Genomic DNA, 12,054 nt, shown 5'->3' with positions numbered 1-12,054 from the left:
GGCACCCCGGCCCCGCTCCTCATGGCTTCTCCATCTCTCTCCACCTGGGTCCCACAGGAATGTGTGGCTTTGGAGGCCCCTATGGGGAGACTGTAGCGACAGGCGCGTACCGTGCCTTCCGAGTGGCCACGGCAGCGGGACACTGCGGAGCCTTCTCTGGCGGTGACAGCAGCAGGACTAGCAAGTCGCAGGGCGGTAATTATGCCACGCCTCCTCCTAGAGCTTCGCTGCCCCGCCTGGCCCCCCTCTGCTGTCCCAGCCCAGCACCACATCCTTGCTGCTAGGCCCGCTCCTGGCCCCGTCCCCCCCGCCCCCCACCCCAGCTCTCTGCCTTCCAGGGGGCCTCTGGGTGTCCACGCGGCCCCATGTGCCCAGCCCCAGCTTCGCCTCCTGTGGTGGAACAGGCTGCAGACGGTGCCCATGGGCGGCTGCTCCCCGACGAGAGGATGAGCTGGTATAGAAGGTTCTGAGGCTGTGGCAGGATTCCTGGCACAGAAACTGCCCACAGACCACTTCATGGGAAAGATTTTTAAAGAAAGCTCTAATACCATGTAGATAAATGGGTTTATTTTAAACTTCTTTTGCTTCTCCTCTTGTATGTGTTAGCCTCACAAGGGAGAAAAAAGGCTTAACGTTTACTTCTGAAATAACGTCTTGTGATTTTCTGTAATTAGAGGGTGTGATTTGTAACCTGTCATATGTCCCGTACTTTGGGGCTGCGGAGTGAGACCCGGCCACCCACCCAGGTACAGGGCTCTCCACATACATGTGTGAGCAACGTTAGGACAGGACAGTCTTTCTCTCCTGCCCAGGAATGTATTTGCGGCTCAGCTCCTTGGGGGGCAGGAAAGACTCGCGGGCCAGCGCAGCCCCCGCTGCAGGGCCTCTAGGGCCAGGTCTCCCCTCACCAGCCCTGCATGCCCTTCCCTGCCTCCTACTGGTGCTTTCCTTCCTGCCACGCCACACAGTGTGCAGTTCGTGCTCTGCTTCACCGTCGGCTTCAGCTCCCTGCACCCGTGTGGATGCTCACATCAGCGTGCCCTTGGGATGATGCTCTGGGTGGGCTGGTGGCTGTGGACAGAAGTAGTTTCTTAGACTGAAATGGCAAAGAGGATCCTGCTCCATAACTTCCCCCATCTTGTGTCTGAAGCTCAGCTGTCCTGGGGACTGACCGGCAGCCACCTTAGCTTAGCTCTGGAGCACTCAGCCTGTGCCTGCCTCAGCAGAGTTTAGCCCCAAACACAAAACACACATCCAGTTGTAGACCAAACATGGAAAAAAAGACCACAAAGTATCTAACTAATAGTTTTTATATTAAGCTTATGTTGAAATGATACTATTTTGGGTCTGTTGGGTCAAATAAAACATATTACCAAAACCCATTTAATCTGTTTTCGTAGTTTTCAGCGTGGCTTTTAGGAACGTGAGGCTTGTCATAGGTCTCATTGGGCAGTGAACTGTCCTGATGGAGAGTTTATTAGAATCCACTCCCATCTGCCAAGAGATAAGAAACTTGAGGTTCTCTTCTGTTTGGTTTTTATCAGAAGTGTTCCTAGCAGTTAATTATTTGAGAATTTTCTTCGTTAAGTCAGAAGACCTTAGAAAACGCAGGCGGTCCATAGCTAGCAGAAGTTAGTGAATACAGTGGGTATGTGTGACCCCACGAGAGGGGATAATTAAACAGCACACGGAGAAATACCAGCCACGTTGACCGGTTGACTTGTGTGATGCTTGGTGGAGGCAGGAGGCCTGGAAGCTGTTCCCCAAGGAGAAAATGTGCTGAGTTTGCCAGCGTCCACTGTGATGTTGGAGATGGCTCACCGCGAGCATCCGGTGGCAACACCTCATGGAACCTTTTTCGGTCTAAAAGCTGTGCATTTGTAATGTGTTGTTTCAGTCGTTATAGGTCCTTTGAGAAGCCAGCACAACTGTTTCACTCTCAGGTGTACTTTTAACAGCACTTAAAACCATTGAAATCAAACGAGGTGCACATAGATACTTTACGTGATAAATAAAGTCTTCACAAAACCAGGGAGAGGGGCTTTATATGAAATACAGGCCACAATTGAGCAGAAATTGGCTTGCTTGTTTCATTTTGCTATTTTTAATTCCGTGATTGTCAAGATTTGTTCTGTTTTTTTGTGCAGGAATCCAACCTATACCTTCTCAGGGAGGGAAGCTTGAAATCGCGGGCACTGTGGTCGGCCACTGGGCTGGGAGCAGACGGGGCCGTGGGGGCCGCGGGCCTTTCCCCCTACAGGTAGTTTCTGTTGGAGGACCAGCAAGAGGGTACGTTCTGAAAATGTACTTGTGTTAATAAGAAAACCACCCCTTGTTCTTTCAATTCTGACTCTCTCAATTCTGACTCATTAGATACATTTCTGTGATGTTCTTGTGGTTACATAGGATTCCATAATATGTGGCATTATGATTTATTTCAACCATTGTTAAATAATTATCCACAATTTATTCAATTAACCATTTTTCAATACTTTAAAAACATAGCAACTTTTTGAAGCATATTGGCTTAAGAATTGAATGACTGGATGTGGGCCCCAAAATAAGATCAATTTCTCAGAATGTTGGAATAAATCCCATGTGACTGATTTGATAGACCAGTGCTACTGTGTGAGATCGATATGGTTTTAAATGTCTCAGCTGCCTGGGCAGATTCAAGCCTGTGTGTCCTGTCCCCTTCTCCCCACTCAGGCGTCCAAGGGGAGTGATTTCTACCCCAGTTATCAGAACGTTTGGAAGAGGTGGACGGTACTACGGCAGAGGCTATAAAAACCAGGGTGTGATTCAGGTAACGTGCAGTGTGGGGCAGTGCTGTGCATCCGAGGGATTGGTCTGTGGGGCTGGTGGCTTGAGGTCCTGGCCAGCTCCTCAGTCCAGGTGGACCGGCGGCGTCAGTGCTAAAGAGTGTGGTCTAGTCACAGCTGCATGGGGTGGGCCCACGACTGCTAGTGGTATTTATATTACAAAACGTTATTTAGAGAAATAGTTAGGATTTAAGAAGAAAAGTGCCATCTTTTTTTCCCTCCTGGACCATCTTGACCAGCTCTTCCCCGAAGGCTCAGCCTATAGGGACAGTGTCGAGTACCTTCTGCATGGGAGAGCTAGAGTTTCCTCCCCCTTTGGATCTACCATGTTAGGACCTGGGGCCTGATGAACTTCCCCTGAGAAGGATCTTTAAAGAATGCCAGTCGGCCCACTTCTACAGTTAGGACGTTTAATCAGTCTGCATTTCCACCCCCACTGTGCAAACATCAGAGCTCTTCTGTGTCTCACACACTGATAACCCACACACGGAGATGTAATCGGCCAGGAGAAACTGAGCTGCCTGCCTCTCCAAGCTGAACTCAGCATCTTAGAAACTTGTTTGTAAGATTTATTTTATTTGACTTGAGAGAGAGTTGTGGGGGGGTAGGGTGGGCAGAGGGAGAGGGGATCCCGACATGGGGCTTGACCCCACAGCCCTGAGTTCATGACCTGAGCAGAAACCCAGAGTCGGACGGACACTCCACCACTGGCTATACCCCCAGGTGCCCCGGAAACTTTTGCTTTGATGAAATACACCTAATAAGTGAGGTGCAAAGGCAGCCCCCTCCCTAGAAGCGGGGCCTGACAGCCCATCTGCAGTGCAGCGCCACTTGGGCTAGGGGCTGTGCTCGGCTCACTGTGGTCCCCCAGCCCACCCTGACCGGTTTCTGCCTTCAGAGACACACTTCTCAGCTGAACAGGTTTGGGAGAGGGAGGGGCGCTTGCTGTGCACACGGCCCTCGTGGTGCTGTTACCCCTACAGGTTACGGGCCTTTGATACAAAACACAGGCACCAGATGGAGCCCAGGCAAGCATGGCTTAGCCTCTCCATGACTCTGTGCTGTGTGTACTCAGGCTCTTGCACTTTGCTGTGTCTTCAGAGTCCCTGGATCTGCCCCCCCCCACCCCGCCAAGGCGGCATGCCACCCACGGACTTTGTGCGTCGTGCCGAGTCTGTGCCCCTATCACCCGACCTCCTCCTCCTCACTCCTGCTGGTGGGTCTGGGTGCTATGCTGGCCTTGGGTCTGTCCCTGTGACAAGGCTGAAATGACCTGCACACTTTTGTCAGGGGCACAAGCGTCTGTGTGTCTGCTTTTATGTTGTTAGGACCTACTGTCCTCACATGCTACTGACTGGGTCTGTTCATCCCCTGGACATTGCAGAAGGAAGATCTTCTTGGTTCATCACTTCTGTTTTCATTGTTGAAGTATTTTTATAAGGAGATCCCTCCCATCACCTCCTGTTTCGTACCGAGTGTCACAGACCTTGCGGGACAGATGCCTTGCCCACCCTGGCTATGGGCTCTTCATGTGGCCTTGGGTCTGTGACAGCCTCCTTTGCGGGCATCATCTGGCCCAGCAGAACCACAACATTACTTACTTTCTTGGGCTCTTCAGTGGGAAACCGCATTTCCAGACCACATAGCACCCGCGGGCCCCAATGCCGTGGGGTCAGTCACTGTCCTGCTCTCTGTGTGCACATGAGTGGACACACTCCTGTTTCTTTGTGCAGAAACACACACATGACACGCCTGCTTCTTATTGTATGTTTTTAAGATAAAATCCTCATGGATTCACACTAATGTTTCCAGTTTAAACCGAGGGCTTTTACTTACGGAACATCTGTTGAATCTCTTTGGTGATAACGTCTGCGTGTGGATCTCTTCCTTCCCTCATGCCGAATCACTGTTTTTGGGCTTTTCCTGTGAACAGAGCCAGAAAAAGTACATGTGCTGGTGTATGTCATGCACACGCTGCCATGCACTCTTATGTCCTGTGTACACACATACACACACACACACGTGTGCAAGCCGCTGCTGTTTTTTCAATGAAATACCTCAAGACTTTGTATTGACTCTTCTGACTCAAATTTAAGACTTTGAGAATTGGACCTGAACTTTACTGTGGGTACCTGTGTCCATCCGTTCTACCCTGAGAACCGGGGCTGAGCAGGTAAGAGTGCCCTGGGCTGTCATCGGCTTCGTCCCAGCTGCCCGCACCGTGGCTCAGTCCCTCAGCTCTTGAGTTTGTGACGGAAGTGGCGGCATCCCAGTGTACAGCCTGGGCATGTGACCTGCCAGCGTTTGTCCCACGGGCTCTTAGCAGACGCCGCAGGGAAGACCTGAGAGGAGTGAGGGCATGTTTGAAGGCACTTTGCTTTCCTGACAATCGAAAGTGGTGGTTCATCCCCACTCAGCTGTCTCATCCGTGTTCTGTCATTCTGTTCTGTCGTAACCCTTTGCATCAAAGACTGATAATACAAGAATTGTCTTTCTCTCAGAAGTCATTTGCGGTTTGGCCTAAATGCCCAAACTGTTTGTTTCTCTGCCAAGGTTTAATGATGCGCCCAATGCTGGCTGCTCCAGGTTGCTGTGTTCGGCACACAACGTGCTCTTTCTAAACGCAGTTTCAGATCTTGTCTTGCATCAGAAAGTTTTCTTGGAATACTGGTTTTTCCTTTCTGTTGTTTTTCCTTGCCTGGTTCTCATCCCTGGCGCTCCTCTTGAGCTTGTTCTCTATGTTTGGCATGTTCTCCCCTCCTTCCGAGGTTTTCTTTTCCTTCGAGATAAAACTCATCTACTATGCAGTTCACCTGCTTCAGGTACACAGTGCAGTCTGTTCTTGTGGACATGCGGCAACACTGCTCATTCCAGAACGTTCACCACCCCAAGAGAAACCCCTTCCCAGGAGCAGACACCTCTCAGCCCCGGATCTGCCTTTCACGTCTGTGGACTTGCCCTGCGTGTGTGTCCTATATGTGCATTTGTTGTGGCACGCACCCACTCGTCATTCCCTTCACTTGCTGTGTGATGCTCCATGTGGGAATGGAGTGTTTTCTTTATCCATTAATTGGTTGATGGACGTTTGGGCTGTTTCCACCTCTTTGGCTGTTATGAGTGCTGCTGCTGTGAACATGTATGTATAGGCTTGGGTTCCCCAGCTTTATGGAGATGTAATCAGCCTGTGCCCTGGTATTAGCTCCAGGTCTACAGCATAACAATCTGATACTTGGATACATTGCACAGTGGTCCCCACATAAGTAAGTTAAGTGAACGGTGAATGTGCAGCGCCTCATATTGTTAGAAAAATGTATCTTCTTGTCATAAGAACTTACAAGATCTCTCTGAGCAACTTTCAGATATGCAATAGAGTTATTGTTAACCGCAGTCGTTATGTTCACATGTTCGTGCAGATGCAGGTCTTCACTGCTCTCAGGTCATTATGGGACTAAGTTCCCGGGCCTGTGGTCATGCTGTATTCATGCACCTGAGGAACTGCTGGCCTCTCCACGGCAGCTGCACGGCATCCGGTCCCACCAGCTGTGCGTGAGGGCCCTTGCCACAGCAACTTGTCCTGCCTGCCTGTGAGGTTAGCCATCTGGCCGGGTCCCTTGGTGGGGTTTGATTTGAGTTTCCCTGTCTTTGTTTCTTCCTGACTTTAAGCTTCTTTTCCTTTTCACCATCTCACGTATCACAATGTTCACTTGCTATTGTATTTTCCTGGTTGGGCCTTCATTTCCAGAGCAGTCTTTGTTTCTGTTTTGGGTCTTCCCTTGGTTTTCCACCTCACCTGCAGGCTTCCCTTGGTCTGCCATGTGCTGTGCTGAAGTCAGAAGACAAAGTCTCAGTTTTTTGTGGACACGCCATCTGGCATATTCTGCATCTGTTGGGGTGCGGTTGCTTCCCGGGTGTTCTTACATCAGCATCTGTGTGGCTCCTCCTTGGTGCTTCCTGTCGCTCATTTCTGGGTGACGTCAGTGTTCTTGCACCTTGAGAAGCACAGACAGTGCAGGCCTGCAGAGTCTGGGGCCCGTCTCTCATCTGGGTTGCTGCTGCCTGGGAGGTCGAGTACGTGTTCGTGGGGCAGAGGATGCAGTGCTGCCCTGGCCTGGTGGGTGCACTTCATGTGGGGGTGTTCCTAGAGTCCAGGGCTCATGGGAAGAAATGTGTTTCTAGGGATCCCTGGGTGGCGCAGTGGTTTGGTGCCTGCCTTTGGCCCAGGGCGCGATCCTGGAGACCCGGGATCGAGTCCCACGTCGGGCTCCTGGTGCATGGAGCCTGCTTCTCCCTCTGCCTGTGTCTCTGCCTCTCTCTCTCTCTTTCTCTGTGTGTGACTATCATGAATAAATAAATAAAATCTTAAAAAAAAAAAAAGAAATGTGTTTCTACACATGCTCCCTCCCCTGGTGTCCTGTATTTCTGTGCCCGCAACCTCTGGCGGGGACAGGGGAGCTCCGCTGTAAGCAGGCCCTGCCCCTACTACACGCATCCTGGAGGTGGCCACACTGCTGCGGGGTGGTTTCGTGACAAGTGGACTTTTCTGTGGGGGAACAAGGGCCTGGAGATTTGGAAGCATGCATGTGAAATCTTCAGTGCTGTTTTCTTCTCCTCTTTGCCCTCTGCTAGTTTTGTATTATTTTTCTCAAGGTTCAAACAGGACCTTTGGTAGTATTGCTTTGTGGGAAAGCACATTCATATTATGAACCCAGGGGTGGGACACTGAAGTGAGGAGGCCCTGGGACTGAGCCCCAAGGGGACGCAGGGCAGGGGCCACCCCTGAGGCGTGAGTGAGGGGGCACTTCAGTCCCTGGTTTTCAGGCAGGCTCCAGGCTGTTGGGGTGGGGAAGACGGGCCGCTGCCGCCTGGGTTCTCAGGGGAGGACAGCAGAGCTGGAAGGTTGTAGGTGGCTTCCCAGCTCTGGGTCAGTTTCTTCACTGAGAAGTACAAAGACCATTAAGGTTTTCTTCAGCAGTGAGTCTGTTCTGACTGGTCCTCAGCCCTGGTGATGTTGCCCTCAAGGGCCCCTGGCTTTGTTTGGGGACACTGTTGATCACCACAGCTTGGCTGGCAGGTACTCCTGGCTTCTCACGGGCAGAGGCCAGCGATGCCCAGCCCGTGCTGGAATTCTCCAGGTCCCAGCTGTCATGGTGCAGGTGGGGGAGACGCCCCTGGTTTAGGATCTTGGGCTGTTTTTCCTGTGTCTTACTGAGAGGTCTTTTCCAGGACATGAGCTGAAATCCTCTAAAAGTTTCTATTTTTCCAGAAGTACTTTTAAATCTGTTAAAAGGAGCAGAGAGACCCGAAGAGATAAGTCACAAACACAAGTGGCAATTATCAGCTTAGACTTGTATCTTAGTGGGATGTTAAGACTTAGGTTTGCTTCATTCCCTAGTAGAGTGGGCTTCCCACAGACTGACGGGTGGACGGTGAGGTGTGAATACGTGGGGGAGTCATCATGTGACATTTCAGAGAGGATTTATTGGGGTGGTGTTAGTATAGAACCGATGCTATCCAGAAGGACTGGTTAGAGCTCTTTGAGTGGGGGACTCCTGCATGGTCAGGATACTGACTAGGAGATACATAGGGAAGGGGCCCCAGGATGGATCTGCCGAGATAAGCTGCTGCCAGCTGCAGGTCAGTCAGGAGTAAGACAGAGTATATTAGAATGTAGACTACAGAGGCCACAGGCTACAGAGAGTGGAGTGTAGACAGTATGGAGACTGTGGGCCACGGATAGTACAGACTAGACTCTAGAGGCCATAGGCTACAGAGTGTGGAGAGTGTAGATGGTATGGAGACTGTGTGGACACATAGAGTACAGACTAGACTATAGAGGCCACAGGCTACCGAGAGTGTGGAGTGTAGACGGTATAGACTGTAGTGACAGAATGCACACACTGAGTGTATAGATTACGCAGACTACATGAAGGATAGACCCAGGAGTACGTAGGACGTATGGGGCTTATATAGAGAATACATGCACCTGCTGAAGCACAGAGGACAGAGAGCGCACAGACCATAAATACATGCAGTGTACGGACGATGGCATATGCAGACTATGGAGAGTATAGATGGGGAGGGGAGTATGGAGAGAAGAGTGGGGGAGTGCGCAGTCATGGAGAGTGTAGAGATTTGGGACTGTGCCCTCTGCAGGAGGTCCGAGAGCTCAGTACACACCCACACAGTGTGTTGTGCTATCCAGTATGAAACAGGCGTTATCAGGCCTCGGTAGGCACCCTCGCCCCACCCCCACTGTTGGGTCACAGCTGCTTTATCGTGTGTTGTCCTTGATTTTGACCAGGGCAAGCCTCCTTATGCTGCTTCAGCAGAAGAAGTGGCCAAAGAACTGAAGTCAAGATCCGGGGAATCCAAGTCGTCTGCCGTGTCTTCAGATGGGTCCCTGGCTGAAAACGGAGTGGTGGCTGAGGAGAAGCCTGCTCCCCAGATGAACGGGAGCGCGGGCGATGCCAGGGCCCCCAGCCACTCGGAAAGTGCCTTGAACAATGACTCTAAGATGTGCAATACAAATCCTCATTTAAATGCACTAAGTACAGACAGTGCTTGCCGCAGAGCCGATGCTCTGGAGGCTGCTGTCTTAAAGAAAGAAGAGTAAACTTATTTTTTATAGAGGGTGAAGGATGCTGGAAGGGTAGGATTCAGGAATATCTGGAGAGAAAGAGAGCCTACAGTTATGTACATTTTTTCCTTTCCGTAAGAGAAAAATGAGGACTTTGGAAATTCGGATCCCTCTTTGATATCAGAGATTTAAACAACACATTTTTAGTTTTAACCAGTTGTAGTCAAAATGCTACAATAAAACAAAAAGAGAGAAAGAAAATGAAGAGCATTTGACTCCCACACTTAAAATGAAGTACACACAAAGTTTAAACTGGTTATGACAAAAGCCTATAGTTGTGTTTCTTGAACTATAAAGAAAACAAATTTTGGCAGTCTTTATATATAGCTTAAAATATCATTTTTAGCATTTGGCACCATATGTATGCCATTATCTTTGATTTTGCATTACTGTTCACAAGAAAGCTTTGTCTAAGGCTTTGATTTTATGATTATGAAAGAAATAAGGCACACCACGGTTTTTCTTTCTTACTTAAATCTCATCACTGTTGATGTGGTTCTTTTGTGTTAAAAGAAAAAGTGCAACTATCAAAACTAAAAAATTATAGAGTAATATTGCCGTTCTGCTGATTTTAAATATGCAGTACATCATACTTACTTTACAAGCAAGTTAAATGGAGATAAAGTTGAAATCATAGAAGATGCAAATGACCTTTCAAAATCAACACAATGTGTTCTGAAACTTTTCGTGACTTAATACCATGCATCTGTGATCAATGAACTATGTGGTTTTGAATCGGATGTAGACCATTAGTGCTACTACTACTTGAGCTAACCTTCTGCATGGTTCATAATTTTTAAAGTGTGTAGTTAATATTATGCATGTTATTGTCCTTCCATTCTTACCAGTATGTGCCCATTTGCAAAACAAAATGCTAATAATCAGTAATAGTCCTATAAAAGATGTTAACTCTGTTTAGTCATTGACTGATCTTGCTCTAACCTTAAAATTTTGTGATTATTGACCTCTGTTGCATTTATTCTAAAACCCCCCCAAAAATTATCTAGCTGTTTCAGATATCAACATTACCCTGGTGTACTCACTGCTGTATGCATTATTGTTCTTTGTTGCTGTTTTATGCCTTCATATTAGCAAAATATGAAATTCTGTGAAAAACAAAAAAAATCCCTTTGATCTTAAAAAAAAAAAACAAAAAAAAAAAAACCAACCCCCCCTTCTGTAGCAGGAAACAAATTGCTTGTTCTTGAGAACTTTCCCATCAAGAATTTAGTAGAAGCAGGTATACTTATATCATTTTGATGTTTTTGTTACTGTTTCCAAACAATGTACTTTGAAATCAGAATCACTTCTTATTCGTTTTCATATAATTCTCCTGATGCTCTTCATCACACATTAGTGATCAGAAATGAGATGTAATTCCCCAGTCCCTGCCCGCGAGACCTGAGTAGGATCTTACTGTAAGTTGAAGGGAGTTCTGCCCTAACTCATGGATTGTGCAAGAATGAACTGCTGTTGGGTCTGACTGATTGTAGGTGGGTCGTGGCGTGCTGTTCCGGAGGCTATCGAATGCAACTTACAATGCTTAATAAAAATCTTTATTCTTTTAGTATAAGCACGGCGTGGCTTCTGAATGGCGGGGACTGTGGAGTGTGCACGGGGGAGGGCTGGGGGGGTGCGGGGGGGGCACCCGGGGCTGGGGAGGGGAGCGCGGGAGGACGCCCGGGGGCAGGGGTTGTGGGGGGCGTCCGGGGGCACCCGGGGCTGGGGAGGGGAGCGCGGGAGGACGCCCGGGGCTGGGGAGGGGAGCGCGGGAGGACGCCCGGGGCTGGGGAGGGGAGCGCGGGAGGACGCCCGGGGCTGGGGAGGGGAGCGCGGGAGGACGCCCGGGGCGTCCGGGGGCACCCGGGGCTGGGGAGGGGAGCGCGGGAGGACGCCCGGGAGTGGGGTGAAGGCGGGTGGGGAGAGCCCCGCTGACACACAGGAGACCCAGTAGAGCGCACCGAGTGCCGCGGTCGCCGCTGCCCACGTCAGCCCTCACCCGGGCTCCCTGCCGCCCCGCGCCGCCCCGCGCCGCCCCGCGCCGCCGCCGCTCTGGCGTCTCCAAGGCCGCACAGCCCGCAGTTGCCGACAAACCCTGCCGGCGGCTCGGAGAAGGCCGGCCACACGACCCCGACTTCGCGGTCGGAGTACTAGCCTGCTTCCGGCCCGTGCGCGAGGCGGGGCCTGCGCCGCTTCCGGCCTGTGCTGGGCCCGGGCTGTGAGCACTTCCGGCCTGTGCTCTGGACCGCGCGAGGCCTTAAGCGCTTCCGGCCTTTGCGTCGGGCTGGGCGGGGCCGCGGGCGCTTTCGTCTTGCGCGCGGGGCGAGGTGCACTTCCGGCTTGTGCTCGGAGCAGGGCGGGATCGCGGTCGCTTCCGGCCTATGCGCGGGTCAGGGGGGCGAGCACTTCCGGCCTGTGCGTGGGGCTGGGCCGCGAACTCTTCCGGTCTGTGCGCGGGGCGGCCCCTCCCCTGCCGGCCGCTGCCCCCGAGCGGGTCGTACACCCGCGGACGCCGTTTCTCGTTTTCCTCCGTAGAAATGAGCTCCCGTAGACCTTGTCGCAAAAGTAACAGGTTTATTGCAGTAACTTCACAGA

General features: G+C 50.8%; 1 protein-coding gene across 1 annotated transcript in view; it reads left to right on the top strand.

The window, feature by feature from the left end:
* Positions 1-11,032, top strand: part of FAM120A (family with sequence similarity 120A) — an 87,676-nt gene extending 76,644 nt beyond the window's left edge. The window contains exons 15-18 of the mRNA XM_055309605.1: positions 58-195; positions 2,148-2,289; positions 2,710-2,806; positions 9,124-11,032. Coding sequence (XP_055165580.1) covers positions 58-195; positions 2,148-2,289; positions 2,710-2,806; positions 9,124-9,435 — 689 coding nt within the window. The 3' untranslated portion in view covers positions 9,436-11,032. The remainder of the gene's footprint in view (positions 1-57; positions 196-2,147; positions 2,290-2,709; positions 2,807-9,123) is intronic.
* The last annotated feature ends 1,022 nt before the right edge of the window (positions 11,033-12,054 follow it).

Source organism: Nyctereutes procyonoides, unplaced genomic scaffold (genome assembly GCF_905146905.1).
Source record: "Nyctereutes procyonoides isolate TBG_1078 unplaced genomic scaffold, NYPRO_anot_genome, whole genome shotgun sequence".
NCBI lineage: Eukaryota > Metazoa > Chordata > Mammalia > Carnivora > Canidae > Nyctereutes > Nyctereutes procyonoides.
This window is presented reverse-complemented; position numbering and strand designations above follow the sequence as displayed.